General features: G+C 40.5%; 1 protein-coding gene across 1 annotated transcript in view; it reads right to left on the reverse strand.

Moving 5' to 3' along the window:
* Positions 1 to 2,021: 2,021 nt before the first annotated feature.
* zcchc7 (zinc finger, CCHC domain containing 7) overlaps positions 2,022 to 22,299 on the reverse strand; it is a 59,469-nt gene continuing 39,191 nt past the window's right edge. The window contains exons 8-11 of the mRNA XM_074630150.1: positions 5,568 to 5,669; positions 4,829 to 4,946; positions 2,691 to 3,966; positions 2,022 to 2,645 (exon numbers count right to left, since the gene is read on the reverse strand). Coding sequence (XP_074486251.1) covers positions 3,359 to 3,966; positions 4,829 to 4,946; positions 5,568 to 5,669 — 828 coding nt within the window. The 3' untranslated portion in view covers positions 2,022 to 2,645; positions 2,691 to 3,358. The remainder of the gene's footprint in view (positions 2,646 to 2,690; positions 3,967 to 4,828; positions 4,947 to 5,567; positions 5,670 to 22,299) is intronic.

Below are 22,299 nucleotides of genomic sequence, written 5' to 3' on the forward strand. Positions count from 1 at the left end.
CGCAGTAAAATCTGGCCTGCTCTCGCCGAAGTTGAGCCAATCGCAACGCACGACCGCAGCTTCAGTTACACTGCGCATGTGTCATACCCCATACCCCCCAAGACCTGTGTCCGCCCGTGACCCAGCCTCCTTTCCATAGGTCTTGCACTGCAACCAGGAATAAACTAGAACACATCTAAAATGTTTATGTTTAAAATTGCGTAAAGGGTCTAAATATTGTAGATTTGTGACATCACAAATGGACAGAAATCCTGATGGCTTGTTTCAAAAGCTCAGTTTCTGAATATGGGCTGTGTGTGTTTCTCTGTTGATTAAGCTTTTCAATACTTTCACAGTACTTATATAGAACAAAAACCTGCTTTATAATATAAAAGCCATGAAAATGTCACTTTTTACAATATGGGACCTTTAATACACCCATGGTTTCAACAGGTGGAGGAAACACAGCCGAAGTTAAACCTGCAGTAGGCAGAATATTTTTGGTATCATTGGGTAAAATAACCTTTTAGAATATTGTAATTCAAGAGCTCTGAGAGGTAACTAGACTACGGCATCTCCTCACGGCTGTTTTCGCTTTAAAAAAATCTAGCCTGTGACGGGAGACTTTGGCCAATCGCAGGTCATTTCAGAGAGAGAGAGCGTTCCTATCGGCTGTTCATTCAACGGAAGCAGCTTTCTGTTACGTTATTGCCTATTTCTCGCCTCAAATGTTTCCAGAAACATCTTGTAGTGTACTGTTCAGCTGAAAATAAGAAAGTTTGCTCCGGCTGATGGGCGGTGCTTGATATTTTCTCAACTGCTCTCAACATGGCTGCCGGGTCACAAACTTTCTCATTTTACAGCTAAACAGTACACTACAAGATCTTTGTGGAGCCTACTAGACGAGTGATATTCCCATACCTTACAAGCTTACAGGTATCTCGTCTGGTGTGGAAAAAAAAGAGACATTTAAGGACTGAAACCAAATGATTTTAATGTATTATCTACATAAATTACATCAGAAATGCAATATGAATAATTATGGAACAGTTACTGAATAAACCATGTGAGCACACAACTGATTTCTCTTCCTGAATCACAGAACTAATGAGTCAGACAGCGCAGATTCAAGTTGTATTCATCCAAGAGCAGCCAGTATTCATGTTATCAAGGAACCGTGACACACTCTTTCATGTTATGTTATTTCATCATGTTATAATCATGACAAATAAGACCATGTACACCTGAATTGAAATAGAAGGATGGTTAAAAGTGTTAATACTGTCAGGGCTGGGCAGATTTGCATCAAACGTGTTTAACAGAGGTATTTACAGTAAATTCATATATTTAGATCATTTACAAATTATGAGTTTTATAGAAAAAAAAGGCATCTCTTCAGTTCTAAATGAAAAAATGACCTTTTCCAAGAGAATTTAAAACAAAATTCACCACCCTCTGGTTCCAACGGCAAACAGCAGCAACAACTTTAAGACTTCAGAGCAGAGGCACTATGACATGATCTTACTATACTTCAAAGAGCAGAGTCTGTTTTGAATTCAAATTTTGCAACTAATGTGAGCAAAGAAATGAGAGAATATGATACCAATGACATCAATAGATCAACTTTACACATTACTTATTAAATAATTTGCTGATAAATTGATGCATATTGAATTATTCACTGTTTCAATATACTAGTAATGCAAGTTATCCTGTTGTTTAATTGAGAACGATCAGAACTGTGGAGATGATTTGTTTCCTTAAATAACTACTGAACTGACTGTATAAACTCTTAACTGGCTCTTAATCGTCTATCTCCAAATAGATAAACGGTAATCTATATAAACAGATTCTGCGTTCATATGTAGGATCTGTAGGCAACGGGACAAGATTTTGGTACCGGAAGCGTTCTGGTTTCCGTTTGTTATCACGTTCAAGCAGGCTTTGGTTGAATGCAGGTAAACAGTCCGTGTGGAGAGCAAAAGCGGCGGAACGCATTGACCGATATGCAATCTTGGAATCCACCAGGTATCGTCTGACAATTTAGTTTTTTTTATTGGTTTAAAATTAGCTTGTAAACTGGCTTCTTGTGAAACAATCAGGTCATACACGTCGTCTCTCATCTCCAACTCCAGAGATTGTATTAACAGTGACTTAGATGTGAAAACGATGCCACTGTTTGAATATGCGCTATAATTGTCACACTGACCACAAGGAGAAACTTGTACAGCTAGAACTAATACCATTAAAGGGTAGCTTCACAAATTGTCTTAAAACAACAGTCAGGTGCTCATATGAACTTTACAACAGGTTTTGCTTGTTTTAATCACCCCCCCTGTTCACACTGGACATTAAACGATCATAAAGAGCTTCCAATGTTCCAACGTAGGTGTGTGTCGTTATAAATGATAAATTATCTGATTTTGATGAGATGATAAAATATGCATCCATGAACGCCTTTGACTTCCCTCCCCTCTCTCCCTGCTGTTTTCCCGGAGTTTTAATTCCTCAGATTCCTTCCCAATCGTATTTCAAAATGGATCCACTATATTTATTAGAAATAGCCTTGTGTCACTGCTGTTTGTGATCATGGGCTTTAAATTACGTACTTAATCAACATATTTGTCAGTTGTGTCTAAACAGAGAGCAAGAGATGAGCAAACACACTAAAAACACTAAACACACACACACACACACACACACACACACACACACACACACACACACACACACACACACACACACTCAGTGACAGACAGGCAGACAGACAGGCAGACAGTTAGACAGGCAGACAGGCAGACAGGAAGAGAGCTAGATAGAAAATATCAGAGAAGCAGAATCGCTTGTTGACTGGCATAGAAAAATGCGCTTCTGGTGTTGACAGTCAGGCTTCTGCACGCATGACAATTGACATAGTGCGACGCTTTGTGGTGCTTCTACGTGAGAGTGAGTGTATTACCGTAGGGAGGAATCTCAGTATGGGACCAGTATGAACAGGAGGAATGAGTACAGCAAGAAAAACTTGTTCCAATGTTCACATAGACAGAACCTCATTTTTGCTTTAAGACAGACTTGAAAAATTGTGTACCTATCCTTTAACAATGGCTCTGTTCTTGTAAAGTGTCCCAGTAAGCCCCGACAGTGTGACAGTGAGTCAGCATGCACAATTTACCCGAATTTTATCAATTACACCTGTGCTTTTCCTACCGTGACATGTCAAAACATCTACCATGAATAAGGCCTATGAACCCCATAAAGCAGCACTGGCGACTTCAACTGTTTTGCAGTGAGACCTGAGCCAAAAAGTCTGACACGTCCCTAAATATCATGAACACATACTCTATGTACTGGTCATAGAGACCCCGACACCTAACTGATGCTATCTCCTGCGTTTCCTCTGCTTGATGATAAACAGGTTCTCATCCGTCGGGTACATCTGTTCATCATTATTTTTGTCAGCGTTCTTCCAGGCTCGACTTCTCCTGCTCCTCTTTCCTTTCTGTGGCTTTGACGCCAACCCCTGCATCTCTTCAGGTATAGTCCCGAAGAGACGGTCCGGTCTGCAGTCTCCGTGTCCTTCTGGTAGCGATTTCTTCCTGTTCCTTGACCTCTTCCTCTTCTTCTCTGTATCCTCTCCTTTGCCTCTACCTCTTGGAAAGTCATCTGCTTCATCCACAACGAGTTTAGTTGGTGGGAGACGCTCTCTGGAGGTGGGAACTGGTCTCTTGGGTTTCCACGGTTTCACATGGCCAGTACTTCCCTGTTTGTACTTGTTGTAGTTATTTGTTTTGGGTGGTGCTGCTGCACCAAAGCCATCGTTGTCATTAAAAAAGATATGGCTGCGTTTGTGGTTGTTGGGGCTTTGGCGAGGTGTGTGGTTAAACTGGTGGTTGCTTTTGTAATGGCTGATTTTCTGTTTCTTATTAGGCGGTCCTGGAGTGAGAGGGGTCTGAGAACTGGTAGGGAACAAGCCCTTTTTCTTCAGTTCTGGGGAAAACAGAAACAAAAAAGGCTTTAATTACTTATCTGATCTTTTTTTCTGTCATGAAAAGTCAAGTTTGACAAAAGCTATGTTGATATTTAACCCAAGTCAGCTAATATATCTCTGCAAATAGCTCCATTAAACATGCACAATCATAATAGCATAGGAGTGATACCTAAAACCATAATCACACATCATGGAGAACACAGGGTTTAAGTGCTGGAGCTCTGCTATGTTGTAGTTCCATTAGAGGATCACTACCATATGTTTTTGTCCATTACAATTACTTAATGACCATATATAAATGTTTAAGTGAAGTCAACAGTTTAGTGTTTCAAAATGTAATCTTTTGTTCAAAGCATGAATCCAAAGCCATAGCACATACTGTGTCAAACCTTTTGTGTACTGTTAGACCCCTAATCAGTAAAGTAACTAAGTACATTTACTCAAGTACTGTCCTTAAGTTTTATGCTACTTCCAGTCCACTGCATTTGAGGTTACTATTTATTTTTTAGATAAAGATTTTATTAACGCATAATCATTTTTATAAAATACAATGCATTGTTAAAGATTAAACCAGTAGTTCCACACATTTTTGCTTGTTTACTTGGGGTTCCTTGTCATGTTTCAGATGTCTATGAGTTGTTGCTGTTCCACCAAAGACACATTTCCCCACTTAACTTCTCACATGTATTGTATGTATTGGTACTTTTACTTAAGTGAAGGATATGAATGCTTCTTCCAGAACTAACCCTCACAAACATGTGACCTTGTTATAGTGCTATAAGGCCAGAGGGAAGAGACAAGTGATGACTGCAGTCATCATAAAGAAGAACACATACTGTATTGTGTCTGTGTGTGACTTACCTTTAACCTTTGATTTTATCCATTGTTGTCTGTTTTTGATTTCCTTCCTAGTGTCGTAGTGGTTGATGAACGGGGTGCTGGGATACGTCCCATTGAACATCCTCTGCCGATTACACGCCTGACAGAATACACACAGAAAAATCACATACAATGTTATTACCATAACACCTGAAAATGGGGGGACAAAAAGTCTCGTTGTCCCCCTTATTCCGCCGCCTTTATAACCAATTACTGCATATTATTGTAGGAGTTAAAGCGTTTAACTTATTCACACTTGGTAGACGTGTATAGGAAAATGAAATCATGTGACATGAAAGATTGATGCCTGACAAAGGTTCATGACCAAAACGTCTAATAAACTAAAAGCTGACAGTGTGTGGGATTTCAACATATTCTTTCACGTTAGTGTAGAAGTTAAAATCTCACTGCATCCAAATCTCTAGAAGTTTAGTCTGATGAGCAAACCTGAAGAAACTGGATCCGAAACACATTATTTGCTCCAAACAGCTCTCTTATTGCATGTAAAAAATAAGGAGAACCTCTGCGGTGTGGTGAGATTCAAACCACTTCTGATTTGTAGTTAAAGAGTAAATAAACTTTCCAACCTATTTAATTTGACTGGAAATACTTAATGCCATCACCCTGGGCTTTATTTTGGCCATGATACTAGAGAAAAAGCATGCTAAATGGTAAATACCTACACACACCTACATAAAAGAAGACAGAGTAAGTTACTCACATGGCCAAAGTGTCCTTTCCTGGAGCAGTTGTAGCAGTAGGCAGGGGTTCGACCCCGGTCTTCTCTCCGCTGCTTTACAGTATTAGGAGTACCCGTCTCAGTCTAAGTACAGACAGAGAAAAATGAAAGGAGCTTGTTATAAGAAAACCAAATGTGGTGGTTTAAGCTTCCATTTGTGTCCCATTCTCCCTCTTCTCGTTTTCATGCTCTCCATTGATACGAGCTGCTGTGTATTGTACACTGAATATGGGTGCTGATATAAACCAATGATTACTGGGGCTATAGTTAGAGGCCTGTAATGACCCTGTATGATAAGTAACTGTCTGTCTGTGTCAGTGTGTGTGTGTGTGTGTGTGTGTGTGTGTGTGTGTGTGTGTGTGTGTGTGTGTGTGTGTGTGTGTGTGTGTGTGTGTGTGTGTGTGTGTTGGACACAGGGTCCCGTCCCCTATGGGCCAGTGTTCTGAAAGCCTTCCATGCTCCAGCGCCCACAGCAAATATACACTGATAAAGAGAGAGAGAGGAGACACAGGCACAGTGCATTTACTGCTAATGTTACACACACACACACACACACACACGCACGCACGCACGCACACGCACACGCACAGCTTCACACTCATCTAAGGCGCCCCTCCTTCCTCTCTCAACCCTGATTCCGAGATTACAAATGATTTGTGCCCCACGTCATTTCTTAAACATAGCTTAGCTAACCTCCCCTCCTTTTCTTCTCCTCTCCCTTCCTCCTGCTTCCCTCTCTCCTCCATCCCCACATCTACCCCTCACACTTGTTTCCCCCCCCCCTTCTCTCCCTCTCTCCCTCTCTCTCTTTCTCGCTCTCTCTCTTTTCCGCATGAGTAGTTTTGCGGCAGAAAGGATGAATGCTATTAGAGCATCGCGTCATTATCGGGTCAGGCCGGCCGGGCCCATCTCCATCACAAAGGCCAGGAGATCACAGACCTCTTGCGAGCACGCACACACACACACACACACACACACACACACACACACACACACACACACACCAACAAACACACATGTGCACCCTAAGGAGATCACAGTCTCCCCGCCCGCTCCCCCGACCTCCACCCTTCCTGCCCCTCTTCCCATTCATCTTTCATGTAAATTGGCTGTAGGTCTCCCTCTGTCTCTCCCTCCCTGACCTTGGGCTCCTGTTATCTCCACATACTCTGATCCAGCACATAGACACAATGAATGAAAGCACGAGAGAGAGGAGGGGAAAAAAGAAGAAATGAAATCCCCTCCTATTCTCCCATCAACCTGTGATAGTTGTCTAAAAACCTGGCGTGAGCGTGCGTCTGCGTGCGTGTGCGTGTGAAGAGTTGTCTGCCTCATACAATATTAATTAACTGGATGAACCTTCATCCCTCTCTCGTTCCCACTCTCTGTTCTCATCCGCCGCTTTCCTATCGGAGGCATCTAAATTGCTAACAGGGCGAGGGCCTGTGGGATCGTATCAGTTTGGTGTCTTTCTCTTTCTTTCTCAGGGGTTTGGAGGAGAGTCCTCGAGAGTCTGGCTGTGTGGTGAAAGTCAATATGACACGGGCATATTTTTAGATGGTTTTTAAAACGCGCTTTATCGTTGAGGTTTAGCTTTGACTCTCTTGGCATAAACTAATATGTATTAGTTGCATGTTTTTCTTTGTAAAAGTAAGGTAACATTTTGGGATCACAATGAAAAGCAAACTAGCCTGACAAATCCAATCCACTAATTGTGGTTCACTCAGAATTATGATGGTAGAGCTCAACGAACATTTGTTTGGCTCATACATCAATATGAACTGTTCCCGTTGATTCTGATTTCCAAATTGGAAAAACATGGAAAATGTTTCTCCTTAAATATCCACCAAAATCAGTTTCTCATTAAACTTGAGAAGAGAAACAAACTATGACGTTGCAAAGTATTACTTTAATGTATATTTACAGCTCTTGATTTAAACAGTTGTTGACACCATTAAGGAGCTTTGAAATGAGTCACGTCATCATATGAATGACCTGCTGACTGGTTCGGCTTTCAGGCGATTCTCAAATGAAATTGACAAAATTTGCAAGGCATAAATATTTAACATTGTAGATCTGAGATTTTATCACTTTTACTATCACCTGTACTATTGCTGGGGAGCACCCCCTGGGTTGCAGCTCAGTAATGCTTCTGTTGTTATCTTTGTTATCATCATCTTTAATACCCCATGTCTAAGGGACGGATTATGCTTGAAACTAGGTCCTACACCGTGTTGTCCAACTACATCTGTAGGCAAAAGTGTTTCAAGCGACTGCACTTCGCTTCATAAAAGCAGGGTGAAGTGTCTGTCATAGAAAGACGCTGGATGTGATAATTGTTCACACATGGAGATGAGGGCGGCCAATTTGGACAGTCTTTCCTGGAAAGGATTTATAGTGTTGCACTTGTTTGTACACACAAAAAGTGACAGAAGCAGTTGTGTACTGTAGTAACAATGAAGAAAAGACAGCTTGAGAGTTCAAACCATGCTTACTTCCTCACCTCCACACCGCCGGCCAATCGCTGCATGAAGTAGGTGTGATAAATGTTTGATTCTGACATCAGAAAGATGCACTTTGATTGGAGCATACTGCCGAATTAAGGTAAGTTCACATTATACTTCTGTTCACACACAGAACCAAAAAAGGACGTGATGTCAAGTTTCTGACGTGTGCGATAAATAAACATGGATCAGAGCATTCACAAACTGCAATGCTACAGTGTGTAGTCTGGTAGTGTGATTATGTACTAAATATGGAGATGAAACAAGCTAGAATAATCAGTGTTTCTATTGGCCAATGGTGCACATTTGCTCAGTCAGTTGAGCAAGTTGAACAAAAGGTGAACTCCTTGAGATCACACGGATACATGAAACACAAGCTTTAATTTGTCCGTTGTTTGGGCTTCAATAAAATAGAATGGGAGATAGAGCTAAGAATCGCAGGATGGAAGTCCAATGTGAACAGACCTTTAAAAAGTCATGTCATCATCTGGATGGCCGATTGATTCAGCTTCCAGATTATTCCAAGTGGTTGTTTTCCAGACCGAAAATAGCAAAAAAAATTAAAAAATGTTAAGATTATTTTTTTGGCTTTTGCCTTTATTTTTGATAGAGACAGTGACAGTTATGAAAAGGGGACAGAGAGAGGAGATGACATGCAGCAAAGGGCTACAGGTCGGATTCAAACCCTGGGCCACTGCGGTAAGGACTGAGCCTTGGTACGTGGGGCGCCCAAAAGAGAAAAAACTTTTGTGAAAGGGCACGCCGTTTGTATATCTTATTATCTTATTCTTATTTTATTCTAACGTTTTATCTATTCTTTGTTATTATACTGTTTGTCTCGCACCAAAAAGCCAAAGAAAATTCCTCGTGTATACCCCTTACACCTGGCAATAAACACCTTTCTGATTCTGATTCTGATATCAGTAATGGTTCTGTTGTTTTATTTGTTGTCTCGAAGGTTTGTTTATTCAGTTGGATTCTCATTAGCTGTTATCAGTACAAAAGCTACTCTTCCTGGGGTCCAACAATTTCATGTGATTATGAAAGTAAAAGTATTACGCACGTACATAATACATGTTCTTACATATAAAGCAAATTTGTTACCATTTGGACTTTTGGAAGTTTTAACCATTTTAATTTTTGCCCCTCTGTAAACCTCTGCTATAACCCGCTGGGTATGCAAATAAATTCACTTTTAGTGATATTATCCTGTGTCATGCTTTAATTTTATGCATAACACCTTATCTATGTTACGTGCTTTTTATAACTAGTTTTATTTCTTTTAATCATTTTTGTCTTTTGTCCATGTTGTAGGTGTATGTATAATGTATAATTAATCTGCTTCAATGGGTGACATGTAAAGCGTTTGAGTAGTCAGAAGACTAGAAAGGCGCTATATAAATGCAAGCCTATTTACCATGTCAGATAAAAATTTTTTTGTGTATGCTTTTCTGTTATGCGTATGTCTTATGACAGAAAATAAATCTAATAAAAAATGATCACTCCATTTACACGTTTCCTGCTTCCATTCATAAACTAGCTTGACAGACTCTTCCCAGCATTAAAAACATCCATCGGTGTTTAACTAACGGCCCCTCTGAGTGCAGAGACAGCAGGAGAGATCTGAGTCTGATCCACTTCCTGCTGATGTGACATGAAGAGCTTCAGGAGCTGCTCAGAGACACTTTGCCAGTCAGACAGAGAGGGGACTGAAGCTGGACGAGGACCGACGGTTTAGGATGTGTGTGTGTGTGTGTATAGGAGGGTGTTTGAGAAGGTCCTGAGAGCTTCGCTGGGTGGACATAGACAACCAGCCATCCGTGGCCTCTCATGCATGCACACACAGACACATGAGCGCTCTCTCTCTCTGTGTCACACACACACACACACACACACGCACACGCACACACACACACACACACACAACCGCGTTTTCCCACAGTTGTCCCGACACATCCACTGTGTCTCTCTCTAAGCCCCGCTCTCCTCTGCTCCTTGCCTTAGCTGCTGGTGGCAAAGCTGTGATAATCCTTTGGCCAACACAAAGCTCAGACTGTTACAGACTAAAATCTGAAGCAACACACACACACACACACAGTTATCAAACACAATCCGAGAAGCAAACAGGCTTGTGTGTGTGTGTGTGTGTGTAAGAGGAGAGGGGGTGGGATCTGAACAGTAACGGGTGGTGTTGGTGTTGGTGGGAGCGTGGGGGCCGGGGCCAGCGGCGTTGTTTTGCATATGTTATTGGAGCAATGGGGAGAGGTTTGCATATGTTACTGGACCCACTGGGGACCAACTCTGCATGCTTTATCATAGAAAACAGCCTCACAACACAACGTAAGACTGCTGGGCTCATACCAAAACAAACAAACACGCCAGTATGTACACACTAGGTTAACAGGGGGGGTTAATTAGACGGTTGTGAAACGGCTATAAGGTGAACATCTTTTCAAGGAGAGTACGTCAAATGAACTACAGAACCACTAATCCATGTGTTCTTCATTTGGGAATTTTAATTGTGCAAAGCAAACTGCAGAGAATTTAATTATAGCGTTTGCTCTCACTCTTTAACAGGAAGGAGAAAATCAATCATTCTTAGGAGAGCGTTTAAGGTGGAGGTGTGCATGTGTGCAGTTAGGGGAGGCTATGGAGGAGGGAGAGGAAGAGGAGGAGGAGGGGGGGTGTCCTCCAAATAACCAGATGTGATTCCTGCCCCCTTTGTGTCTGCCAGTTCACAAAGACTCAGACCGAAGCCCTAACCCGGCGCCCTGCGAGGACAGTGTAATTCCCAGAGGCTCTCCCTATCTCCTCCCGTCAGTCAGTCAATCAGTCTGAAGACAATCAGCAGGAGTCCTGATTTTCTCTTTAGAGAGGGAGCGAAAATGCTCCTGGAATGTAATGATAATGTGATGCAGGGGTGAACGGCGGTGGGTTGCCACCTCTGGAGGAAAACCCCCCTTTTTGGGAAACGACTGGAGGTAATCTGGTCACACCGTGGAAGGCGGAACAGAGGATACAAGCTAATCTATTCAAATCTAGGTCTAAGTTATTCAATTTCTATTCTTAGCACTCACTGCTGAGTTCAGAGGCATCTTTCTATTGTTGCCAGTGTGTGTATGGAAATATGTCACTCACTTTATTCCAGCAATTAGACAGAGACAACACATATGCACGAGAGAGAGACAGGGATTTAGATATACTATATACAGATGGACTCTTATGCCCCGGTCAGGATGTTAAACCCTGATTTTACATCTCAGCCAGCAAATCACACACAAACACACACTTCCAGACACACAGACACACACAAATACACACACACAGACACACAGACACACTTCTAGACACACAGACACACACAAAATCGACACCATCCAGCTAAGCGGAAAGGCATAAAGACCTGCGAAGCCTGCAAGACCTCTGATAACACTGCACCTGTGTGTGTGTGAGTGAGTGTGTGTGTATATTTGTGTGTACATTCCTATGGTTTTACATGTACATTCAGTTGTGTATGTGAAGACACCTGTACTAAAAGTCCTACGTAAGGTAACTACAGGAAGACAGGCTGTGGACATTTGTATGTTTCTATTTATTTTTATTAACTCTTTTTGTTTTAAATACTCGTACTTATTGTTTTTATTACTGCTGCAGTTTGTTACTTCTTTACAACGCGATGATTTGTTATCGGGCTGGAACTAATGATTACTTTCATAACTGATTAATTAATCAGTCAAGTGAATAATCTGCAGATTAATCGTTTGGTCTGTTAAATGTCAGAAAATTGTGAAAAATGCCCGTCACAATTTCAAAGATCCCTCTGTTGCATCTTCAAATGGTTTGTTTTATCTGATCAACAGTTCAAAAAGAAGATATTCAGGTTACAATAACATAAAACAGAGAAAAACAGATCACATTTAAAGGGCCGGTTCATCTTACCAAAGTAAGCTAATCATGAAGCTAATCAATAAGGTTATGAAAAATGGGAATGTTGGCACTAGCTGAGTCAAAGTTAGATGTGCTAAGTTTAACTGAAAGGGTTAGTTCAGATATTTTGAAGTGGGGTTGCATGTATATTCCCGTGTTCTGCGAGGTAAAATTACTGCTTTTGTGAAGTCTGGTGGCTTTGAAGAGTGCGATATAACCGCTTCAGTTCCTTGTCGTAAAGGGCTGTCTGACGGTAAAGCTGCCAGGGACGGGAGCAGCAGAAAAACACATTTTAGCCACCTAAAAAAATCCTCATCAAACTGATATTGATTTCTTAGGTTGCTAAAACATGTTTTTCTGCTGCTCCCGTCCACGGCAGCTTTTTTTCTCCGTCAGACAGCCCTTTCCGATGGGGAACTGAATCCGTTACATCAAAGCTACCAGACCAGACTCCATTCATAAAAACAGTCATTTAACCTCACAGAACACAGGAGTTGCTGGTTCACCGCTGCATTGATCGGTTAGTTAGTTTTTGTTATTGTGTGAATTTCGAATCCGAACTAACGTGGCGTCCACACAACAGTACATTGCTTATCTTCCATGTCGGTCCGACAGCCACTTAAGTCACTGTATGTAATGCTAATAGACTGACTATAAGGCTGTATATATACTGTACATGTAGCAGCGTCATCATGCTGAAACCTACGTCAGGTCACGTGGGAAAAGGTTTAAGAAGGGCTTGGGAAAACAGCATTTTGACGCTAAAACATACATACTTTGACCAAAATTTGAATGTACGGAATCTTCGTTCCGTCTGTTTTTATGTCATGTTGCAAGCCAAATATTCCCATGTGATACATTAAAGAATGAACTGAACCGATTATTTTGAGTTGGAAGGGAGACTGTGAGTACAATGATACTGTGTACACGATAAGTGTACGTACTGTACCCATTAACTGCCATTACGAGCCATGCTCTGCACTTCACTACACCAGTCCTACACCTGCAGTCCTACTCCTTTCTTTGCCCTGATGGCCGCTCGTTGTTAATAGAACTGCATTGAAAACATACAAAAGCCATTTCCTTTTATAAATGTGCCCTCCCCTGCCTCAGTGTCTCAGTCTGAGGGAGAATAAAGAGTCAAGAGCCTTTTGCCATGGCGGAGGTGAGAAGACTGGAGAGTCGGTACTGTACAATGATGAGACAGCAAAAACAGCTCGCTGAATAGATGTGGATTTACTGTTTGAATTGAGGCTATTCTTGTAAGAGGAATGAAAAAAAAAGAGGTCAGCCAGACAGAACGAGAATAAAGGTCGAACCTTAAACCAAGTTCAGCAGAAAGAACAGAAGAGTTCAGAGCCGTATTGCTCATTACTATTTGAATTATGGGTAATTTGTGAGGTTTTGTCAGAAAAAAATGGGTGGAGTTGTGAATTATCCTTTACTCAGATAAGTGTGGGTCACAACACAGATGTATCAGTCGCCACAGACTGCCTTGATGACAAATGTTGAGTTTTATAACTTAGTTTTTGTATTTCTCTCTCCTTCACCAATGTGTGTTGTATATTGTGACTACAAAGTTACATATTCATCTCACATCCCCCGTCATTCCTGCATGCACTTATTTCTTTTTATATATTATGTGGTATTTGTTGACTATATTGGTTTTTTTTTTGCAGTCTTCTTTTTTATATTATTACTATGATTGTATAAAAAATGATTGTATAATAATGTCACACAGCTGCTGTCTCATTTCCAATTATTTTTATTCTACATGAATTTTTTTTTTTTTTAACTAAAGACTTTCTGAGGTTGAAACGTTGTCATGTCCATGTAGAAGGAAAAAATACTGGGAATAAGACACCAGTGTAAAGGTATTTTTTGTACAAATAATTGTTTCCCAGCACATGGAAATAATTTATGAATGTGTGTGTGTGTGCCTCCTGATGATTGATTTATACATATAGCAAATCACTTTAAGTCCAGAACTGCTGCCACTTTAATCTGTCACCTTTTCATAAAAGACACCACTGCTGTTATTCTGAAGAGGGACAGATGAAACGTTTTTATATCAACACAGAAACCGAGGACTTCAGCGTGAAACTGGAGCAGCTAAACCATGGAAGCTTCCTGCAGATGTAATGTTACTATGGATGATGTGCATACACAAAATCCACAACAACAAACTCCAGAAGAAATAAATGTGATTAACGTCCCCTAAGAGTTCAGTTCTCTATTTGACCACTGAATGGCGCTCTAACACAGCACGCTGAAAAGGTCCTACAACAACCTCACCTGTGGCCGATTTCAACTGCTGAATGAGTGGTTCATGTTTGAAATGATGCCCTCTGGCATAATTATTAACATATATTTAAGACAATAAAACAATTGTGAACAAACTAATTCTTTCTATTATGAGTCTGTAGAGAGAAAGCATTTTTGTAACGCTTTGTGCCTCGTGACCCGACTGAGTCACTGGGGAGGACGAGCATTAATGCACTGGTAGTTTTTCTGGTAGTTAATATGACACCAGAAAATGTACTTAAGCTATTTATTCTGTAGCTGGTCCTGCAATTATAAGTCAGCGGGGCAAACGATGAACCTGGTACACAATGTACCAGACACATCCACAGAGATCGTCTCTACAAAGAACTGAACATTTAACAATTCAGTTTAATGACTAATATCATGTCTGTTAATACATAAAATCATTTCCTGTTGTTTCCAGTTCCTTATATGAAACAATATCCCATAATACAATAAATAAATATACATTAAATATAATAATAATAATCCAACTGTTCTAAATTATCATGTCATTGAAGTGATAGAACAACTTCTAACCCCTTATTAGAACACAATATGATTGAAATACACAATTTTCACATATAAAACACAACTATATTATGTTAAAAAAAAATTTTAAATAGTTTCTCTTCAAATAATTTCTCTGTCAACTTAAATGTGAAACATGTCAACAGCGCGGTACAGACACCATGCTCTGAAGCAGGGATATGTTTTGTGTTGTTCCTTAAAATGGTCAATGATTTATACTAGTGGGCCAAATATATGCACGAACAAATACAAATACTACATATCACTGATATTACTCTGAACATCCAGGATGTATTTCAGGAAATAAAAAAAATATATATATTTCAGTAAAGAACAATTTCACTAAAAAAACTTACAGTATAACCAGTGATGCATCCTGCAGCCAAGTTCTAGGTGAACATCTGTCCATTTAAAATGAAATAAAAGCTAAGTAAAAATAAATGTAATATCTGACAAGAAGGGTTTGCATAAATGTGTTTTTAAACCTTTAAGCCAAATTTCAAGTTTCATTATCTGAGGATGGTAAATTTTACACCACAGAAGGAGTATGTTAAGGTTGCATTGACATCGCAAAGGATTTTGATTTAAGTTGTGATACTTAATGACTATTTGAAAGTGTCAAATCTATGAAAAATAATCTAGTTCAACCAACAAAGTGGAAGAAAAAGAGCCATTTGAATTAGAATAAATATTTTAATATTTTGAAGCACATAATGAGCTTTAATTTGACATGGACAAACTACTACGCCTACTTTGTTAAAAAGTCATTTTAAATTTTTTCTTTCTAAAGAAATGTAAATGTATATTCTTTTCTGAAAAGAGGAGGATTTAAAGGGGGCAAAATGTCCTAACCTTGGGGCTAACAAAGACATGTATGAATCGAGCATAAAGCAAAGAACCTTCTGGAGACAAAAAGGTGTAAAACATAGTAAATGAAAAGGGAGAAAAAAGGGCAGTGAGGTGAGAAAGAGGGAAAGGAGAGGAGTTAAAACGGCTTAATTTCTAGTGGTGAACAAAAAGGTCACAGACTGTTTTTCACGGGCACCCCGAGAGACAGACACACACACACACACACACACACACACACACACACGCACACACACCTGTCCCTGAGGAAAAGATCGATACACACACACTGATACCACCGTGAGGAGAGAATCCGCTCGATACACACACACACACACACCGGCATGGCTAGAGGTACCGATCAATAAACACACACACGTACAGGTGTCACCACTACTATCTAAAGAGAGGCCAATCAATGCTCACACACTGATATACCTGTACCAATCAGCTGCTGTGTGCTCAGACTCGCTCGCCTGTCTCCTTCACCCTTTTTAATACACTCACCCTCCTCGTCTCTCTCTCTCGCTCTCTCGCTCTCTCTCTCTCTCTCTCTCTCTCTCCCTCCTCCCATCCTTCTGAATCGCTTACAACAACACACCTCTCTCCCCCTCTCTGTCTCTGGTCCACACAGAGTACATTTCTCCTCTGTAGGTGAATCATATTGAATCTAATGTTCTCGCTCAGATAAAACCACACACAGCTGGTAAAAACACACCAAAAAGGCAATTGGAAGTTGATTGTTGATTTGGATTTGACCCACGTTAAAAAGGAGGTAAATTCCCACTTCAAACATCATGCTGATTAAAGAGAGACCCTACACTTCCTGCAGCAGCCATAGGGTGGCGCTCTGGTCTTAACCCAGCGCAGCAGGGTCCTGACAACACTTCAGGAGAGGAAAAAGTCAGTGTGACTTGTCTGTGTGCTGTATGATTAAATGCACACATTTATGCATGATCTTTACATGCATTAATGTAGCCTGTGTGTGGACAGCAGGTCGCTCAACTTGCACTGCCCTTCCTGACTTTACTGACCGCTCTCCATCCCTCCATCCATTCTCACTTCATTGTCCTTTCTTGTCTTCCATTTCTGGTTTTCTACCGCCGTTCTTGTCTTATTTCTCTTTCCTGTGTTGTTGGTTGTCAATAATAAAAGTGGTTCTCTTTGCCTTTCCATCCTTTGTCAAAAGGAGTTCAAATACACTGAGTGGCATACGGATAATGACAGAACTGACTACCAAAAAGAAATCACCAATTTTGGTAATCTATTAATTATTTAAAGCCTTTTTTCAAGCAGTAATGACACTCGTTGCTGCAGAATTTGCTGTTTTTCTCAGTAAATTGAATACATTTGGGCGGTTTGTTGGAAAACACAAACAATTTGAAGACATGGGGAACTTGACACGGGCCTTTTTCATTCATTTCTGATATTTTATAGGCAAAACAATTTATTAGAAAAAAAAAAAGATTCATCAATAATGAAAATTATTGTCTGTATTCCCGTTATTGATTGGTTTAAATGTAGTCAAAATGACATCACTCATATTTTTCAATACTGCTCCAATGGTGTTTAAGAACAAAAAGCTATCTAAAAAAAAAAAAATGTCAGGTGGTCGCGCACATCCAAAACCGTAGTAGGCCGGTGCTGGACCAGTAGACGACAGCAATGAGAAACGTAGAGGAAGGTCCGCACACAGTAGCTCCCTTACAGTGCGATTTATTGGCACATCTTCGTGAGTGAAGTTTCGAGCACAAGCTCTTCTTCAGACTTAATAAATCTGCACAGAGATGCCATCTTTAAAGTGTAAGTGCTCTGGTCACATGATACCGCCAGTGACCCAAGTATCCCACATATAATCAAAAGTAATGTTACAGGTATATTACACAAAACTCATATATACATAGTAAACAACAATATATGCAAATTTCATATACACATTTATACTATAGGTAAGTATCTCTCAACACATAAGAATAGCATCAAGCCACTAGCTTCATCCTTTCTATATGGCTAGAGTGGAATAGAGGCGTCTCTATTTAAAAAAAACTAGGATGTACCTCAAAACATATATGAGAAGATTATTTTTAGTTTTAGTATTTTGGCATCACTCACTCAAGAGTTAAAGAGCCATGGCTTCTTGCCACATGTATATAGACATGTATACATGTACACACTGTACAAAATCCAGTCCATGTATATCCATTCAGTATTTATTTCTTTGCACTATTTGTATTGTCTACACTTAAAGAAAGCTTGACTTGTATATAGACCTTTTTATTGTAATTCATATTTTATTGTTGGTCATTGGTGCTTTATATATATATTTATATAATATTTATACCTATTTTTCACCACTAAAAGTCCTGTCTATTCCTCACCTTTATGTTTCCAGCTTTCTTGTCCTTGTCCCTAGCTGGGTTTTTTCCATTTCTGTGTAAGTAAGTACGTTTAGAGAGATGCATAAAAGCCTGAGTCAAATCCCTTGTATGCATGTATGTATGTACAGTATGTACTTAGCAAATACAACTGATTCAGATTCTCTCCACAGTCTCCATGTTGCACTGACAACCAACAATCAAATCCAAAGCAGCAGAGGCATGATGCAATGCATGCACCCATCTTAGACTGAAAGAAGCAATTTCACACCTGTTCTTTTGGGCTTGAAGAAAGGCATTCTGGGAAATGAAGGAAAACGCTAAGCCGATGACGTTGGCTGGTAAAAATGTGTACATCACAAACATTAAATTACACATTTCCACCCCCCCCCCAAAAAACCCCCCAGCTAGACTGCATTAAACATCATAGCAATGATGGGGTATTTTAGGCTAAATGATATTTTGCATGTACAGTGAGAAAGATAAGAAAACACAAAGATGGAGGGAGATAAGCAGATGGGGTTTGCAGTAACGCTGTATGCAAAAGAAAGAAGTAAAACCAGGGTGTCTGTAGGCGTTTGAGTGGGTGAGTGAAAGAGAAAGAGAGACTGAGAAAGAGTTGTTCATGTAAACCTGCACTTCTAAGCAAATCTTCTTGTGTAAATATTACTGTTGTGTAAAAATGTCTTCAAAACCATATGACACACGCGAGATGAAAATGTTGTGGATAGCTTTTTACCCCATTTACTTCACTATATATATATTTGTAGAAGTGTGTGTGTGTGTCCATGTGTGTCAGTATCTTACTTTCTCAGTAAATACCCCGGGGCTTTGTGGTCTATACTGTGTGGTTTGGAGGAGTTTGTTAGCTGAGGGCCAGGTGCAGGCAGACAACACGTACACTCACAGCAGATAAACGGACCCAGTACACACACACACACACTCACACATACACACACACGCGAAGGATAAATGGACCCAGTAGCAGGGAGGTCTGACAGAATGCCTTTTCACACCTGGCTGAGCCCAGCGGAAGGTGACAGAGTCACATCTCCCAAAGCAAACACACACATACATACACACACACACGCGCGCACACACACACACCTTCTCACATTGGGGAGTTCAGGGTCATAAGCAGCATCATGAATAAAATGAGGCTGTCTTAAACAGAAGGAGCCCTGTGTACATGCATGTGTGTTTGGGTGTGTTGTGTCTGTGCGAGCCCCTAACCCCCATGCCAGTTTGGATCTGTAACGACCTTCTGTTCCCAGTGCTTAAATTGCTTAAATACTTCAATTAGACCTGGGTCACAATCCTCCACCCGTTAAAGCACGCCGTCACACGCAAACACACACACACAAAAAAAAGAGGTGGTTTCATCCTCTTGCGGGGCGATCAAAGAATTTTTTCTGGTGCTCTTTCATCAGCATCTTTTCCTCTCGTCTGCGGTTCAAAGTAAAACTCTACAATAAAACGTATAACACCCCCCTCCAACACATGAGCAAGTATTAAACTTAACTCCCATCCTCTCTGCCAGCGTCTCCCCTGGAACTTCTCTGTCCTGTTCCCTCCTCCTCCTCCTCCTCCCTCCATCTCTCCCGCCGTGCTACCCTAGCGCTAACGATGCTGCCTTTTCATTAGACAGCCCCTGCTAATTAATCTCCATAGAGGAGAGTGACAGACCTCCCCCAACATACACACACACACACACACACAAAGTGCATGCCAAGATATATGCAAACACACACTCTTCTTCCCTCTCTCTCTCTCTCACTCCCTCGTCCCGAGTGGCGTTGGCAGCCCATTTCATGCTTTATCACGTCTTTTAATTGACAAACAAGCTGCTCTTTTCTCTTAGGCTGAGGTCTATATCACCCCCTCGCTCAGATGCGCACACACACCCACACACCCACACACACAAATGCATACATAAGGAGCCGAGGAAACTAGTTATCTTTTCAGATTTTGGATAAACACACACACACACACACACACAAAAATAAGCAAATGCATCCCCGCTGACATATGGCCCATGTGACTGTCACACAGTTTTCCTCTCTTTGACAGATTGTTTCTGCTCACACACACACACACACACACACACACACACAGAGACACACACACAGACACACACACACACACACACACACACACACACACACACACACACACACACAACGACACACACACACGGATGTCACATGTGCACTTAGGTTAAAAATGAAGCCAAAAAAAGAGTAGGGTTTCCCATCACTCAGGGCACTTCCTTAATCTTTTGAGATGTTTTTTGTATTCCCGCCATGGTTCACTCATCTGCTACAGGGCAACGTCAATTCCAATCACAACTGACTTATTGATTTGGAGTGATTGTGTGACACCTTTTCCTTTGCAATGCTCATGGAAATATACTTTCTTTCTGGTGGCTAAAGTACAAATGATCTGGTTCTTGTCACATTGCTTAAAATCACTGGTTGATTTTGAAAGTTACTGCAGAAAGCACAAGGAGAGTGTGATGTGACTCTGGTGTTATCAGAGTTTGGTTTGATAAATGCAGCCTATAGAGTGGTGCAAGGATGACGTATTTTTGTAGGCCAACCAGGAAGTCAGCCCCGCCCTGGTTCCCTCTACAAAAAGGCCGTAAGATTTTTCCATTGGCTTTTGGATTATTGAAGAAAATAAGTAAATACTTACACGTTTTGTTCCGTAAAATATTATCCACAAATTAACACCACTTTTATGATTTTTGAAGCGTAAAATTTTGCAATCGCCACAAGTAAAAAGCTAACGTTAGGCTATAAACGAACTACACAACCTTTGCATGAATGCGAGTATAAACAACGAGGCTGTAAAGGAGGACAAGACGGCGTGATGGCGTTTAGTAGTCTCATTTAGCCACTTTTCAGCAACCGCCTTTTTCAAGACACGTAAAAGCTTTAAAAATTCATGAGTGGGATATTTACTAATGTATTTTAGATCGTAGAACAAACGTTAAAATCTCTAAAGCTTGTGTTAACCACAGACCTTATTTCAGGCATCTAATTAAAAACCCATTGACTTCCAATTTAGGGAACCAGAAGTGCTAAAATGCGAACTCATTTCCGGGTTTTAGGACTCATTCCTGTAGCACTCTATACCCGTTAATGCACAACCTCCACAATCCAGCACTTTTATTTTTTACTTTTGCGTGCAAGTGGACCATGTTCTGTAAATTAAAAACGCTGAGTGAATAATTAAAAAGTCTCCCTTGCAGAGTTCAGAAATTAATATTGTAAGATATACTATTTGTTCTGTACAGTAAGATTTAAGATATTTCTATCTGATGAGGCAGGTTCTGCATGAAAAAGATTTAAGAAGTGTCCCCGGCTGTAAGTGGGGCAGTGTGAGTGTGCTGCTGGCTTAGTCACCCCCTCCACCACCACCACCACCACCACCCCCTCCTCCACCGCCTCCACCACCACGTTCTTTTACATTTCTCTGCTTTTAATTGGGACTCTGAGAAGAACTACTACATCTACTGGGATTCTGCTAAATTTGACACAGGTTGGGTACCAACTGTTAGTACACTCCACATACTCAAAACCATAGACTGTATATACAGATGGACGACGCATCTCCACTTCCTGTCACAGTGCTTCACATAAAAGTGAAGCCAAAATATCCCGGATACAGGAGTGGCCATCTTGAGATTTTGATGTCATTTGGAGCCAGAGTCTGCGCAGTAATGACCGAGGGCTGGAGCCACGGTATCGATATTTCCTGAGCATGCGGCTCTGTGACTACTTTTTATAGCGTCAAATAACTAATTAAAACCAAACTTATCAGAAAAATGAACACTTGACCATACATCAGCGTGATAAGAACTATCTAAAATGACAGAAACCATCTTTGGGGAAAAAATTATTTGACGTGTACTTTGACTTTTTAGTTTGGCTCATCCAGAAATTATTAAGGAAAAAAAGAAGTTAAAAATTCTCTGATTTCAGCTTCTTAAATGTGAATGTTTTCTGGTTTCTTTACTCCTCTATGACAGTAAACTGAACATCTTTGAGTTGTGGACAAAACAAGACATTTGAGGACGTTATCTTGGGCTTTGGGAAACACTGATCAACATTTTTCACCATTTTCTGACATTCTATAGACCAAAAGACTAATCAATTAATCAATTAATCAAATAATCAACCGATTAATCGACAATGAAAATAATGGTTAGTTGTAGCACTAGTC

Source organism: Sebastes fasciatus, chromosome 3 (assembly GCF_043250625.1).
Source record: "Sebastes fasciatus isolate fSebFas1 chromosome 3, fSebFas1.pri, whole genome shotgun sequence".
NCBI lineage: Eukaryota > Metazoa > Chordata > Actinopteri > Perciformes > Sebastidae > Sebastes > Sebastes fasciatus.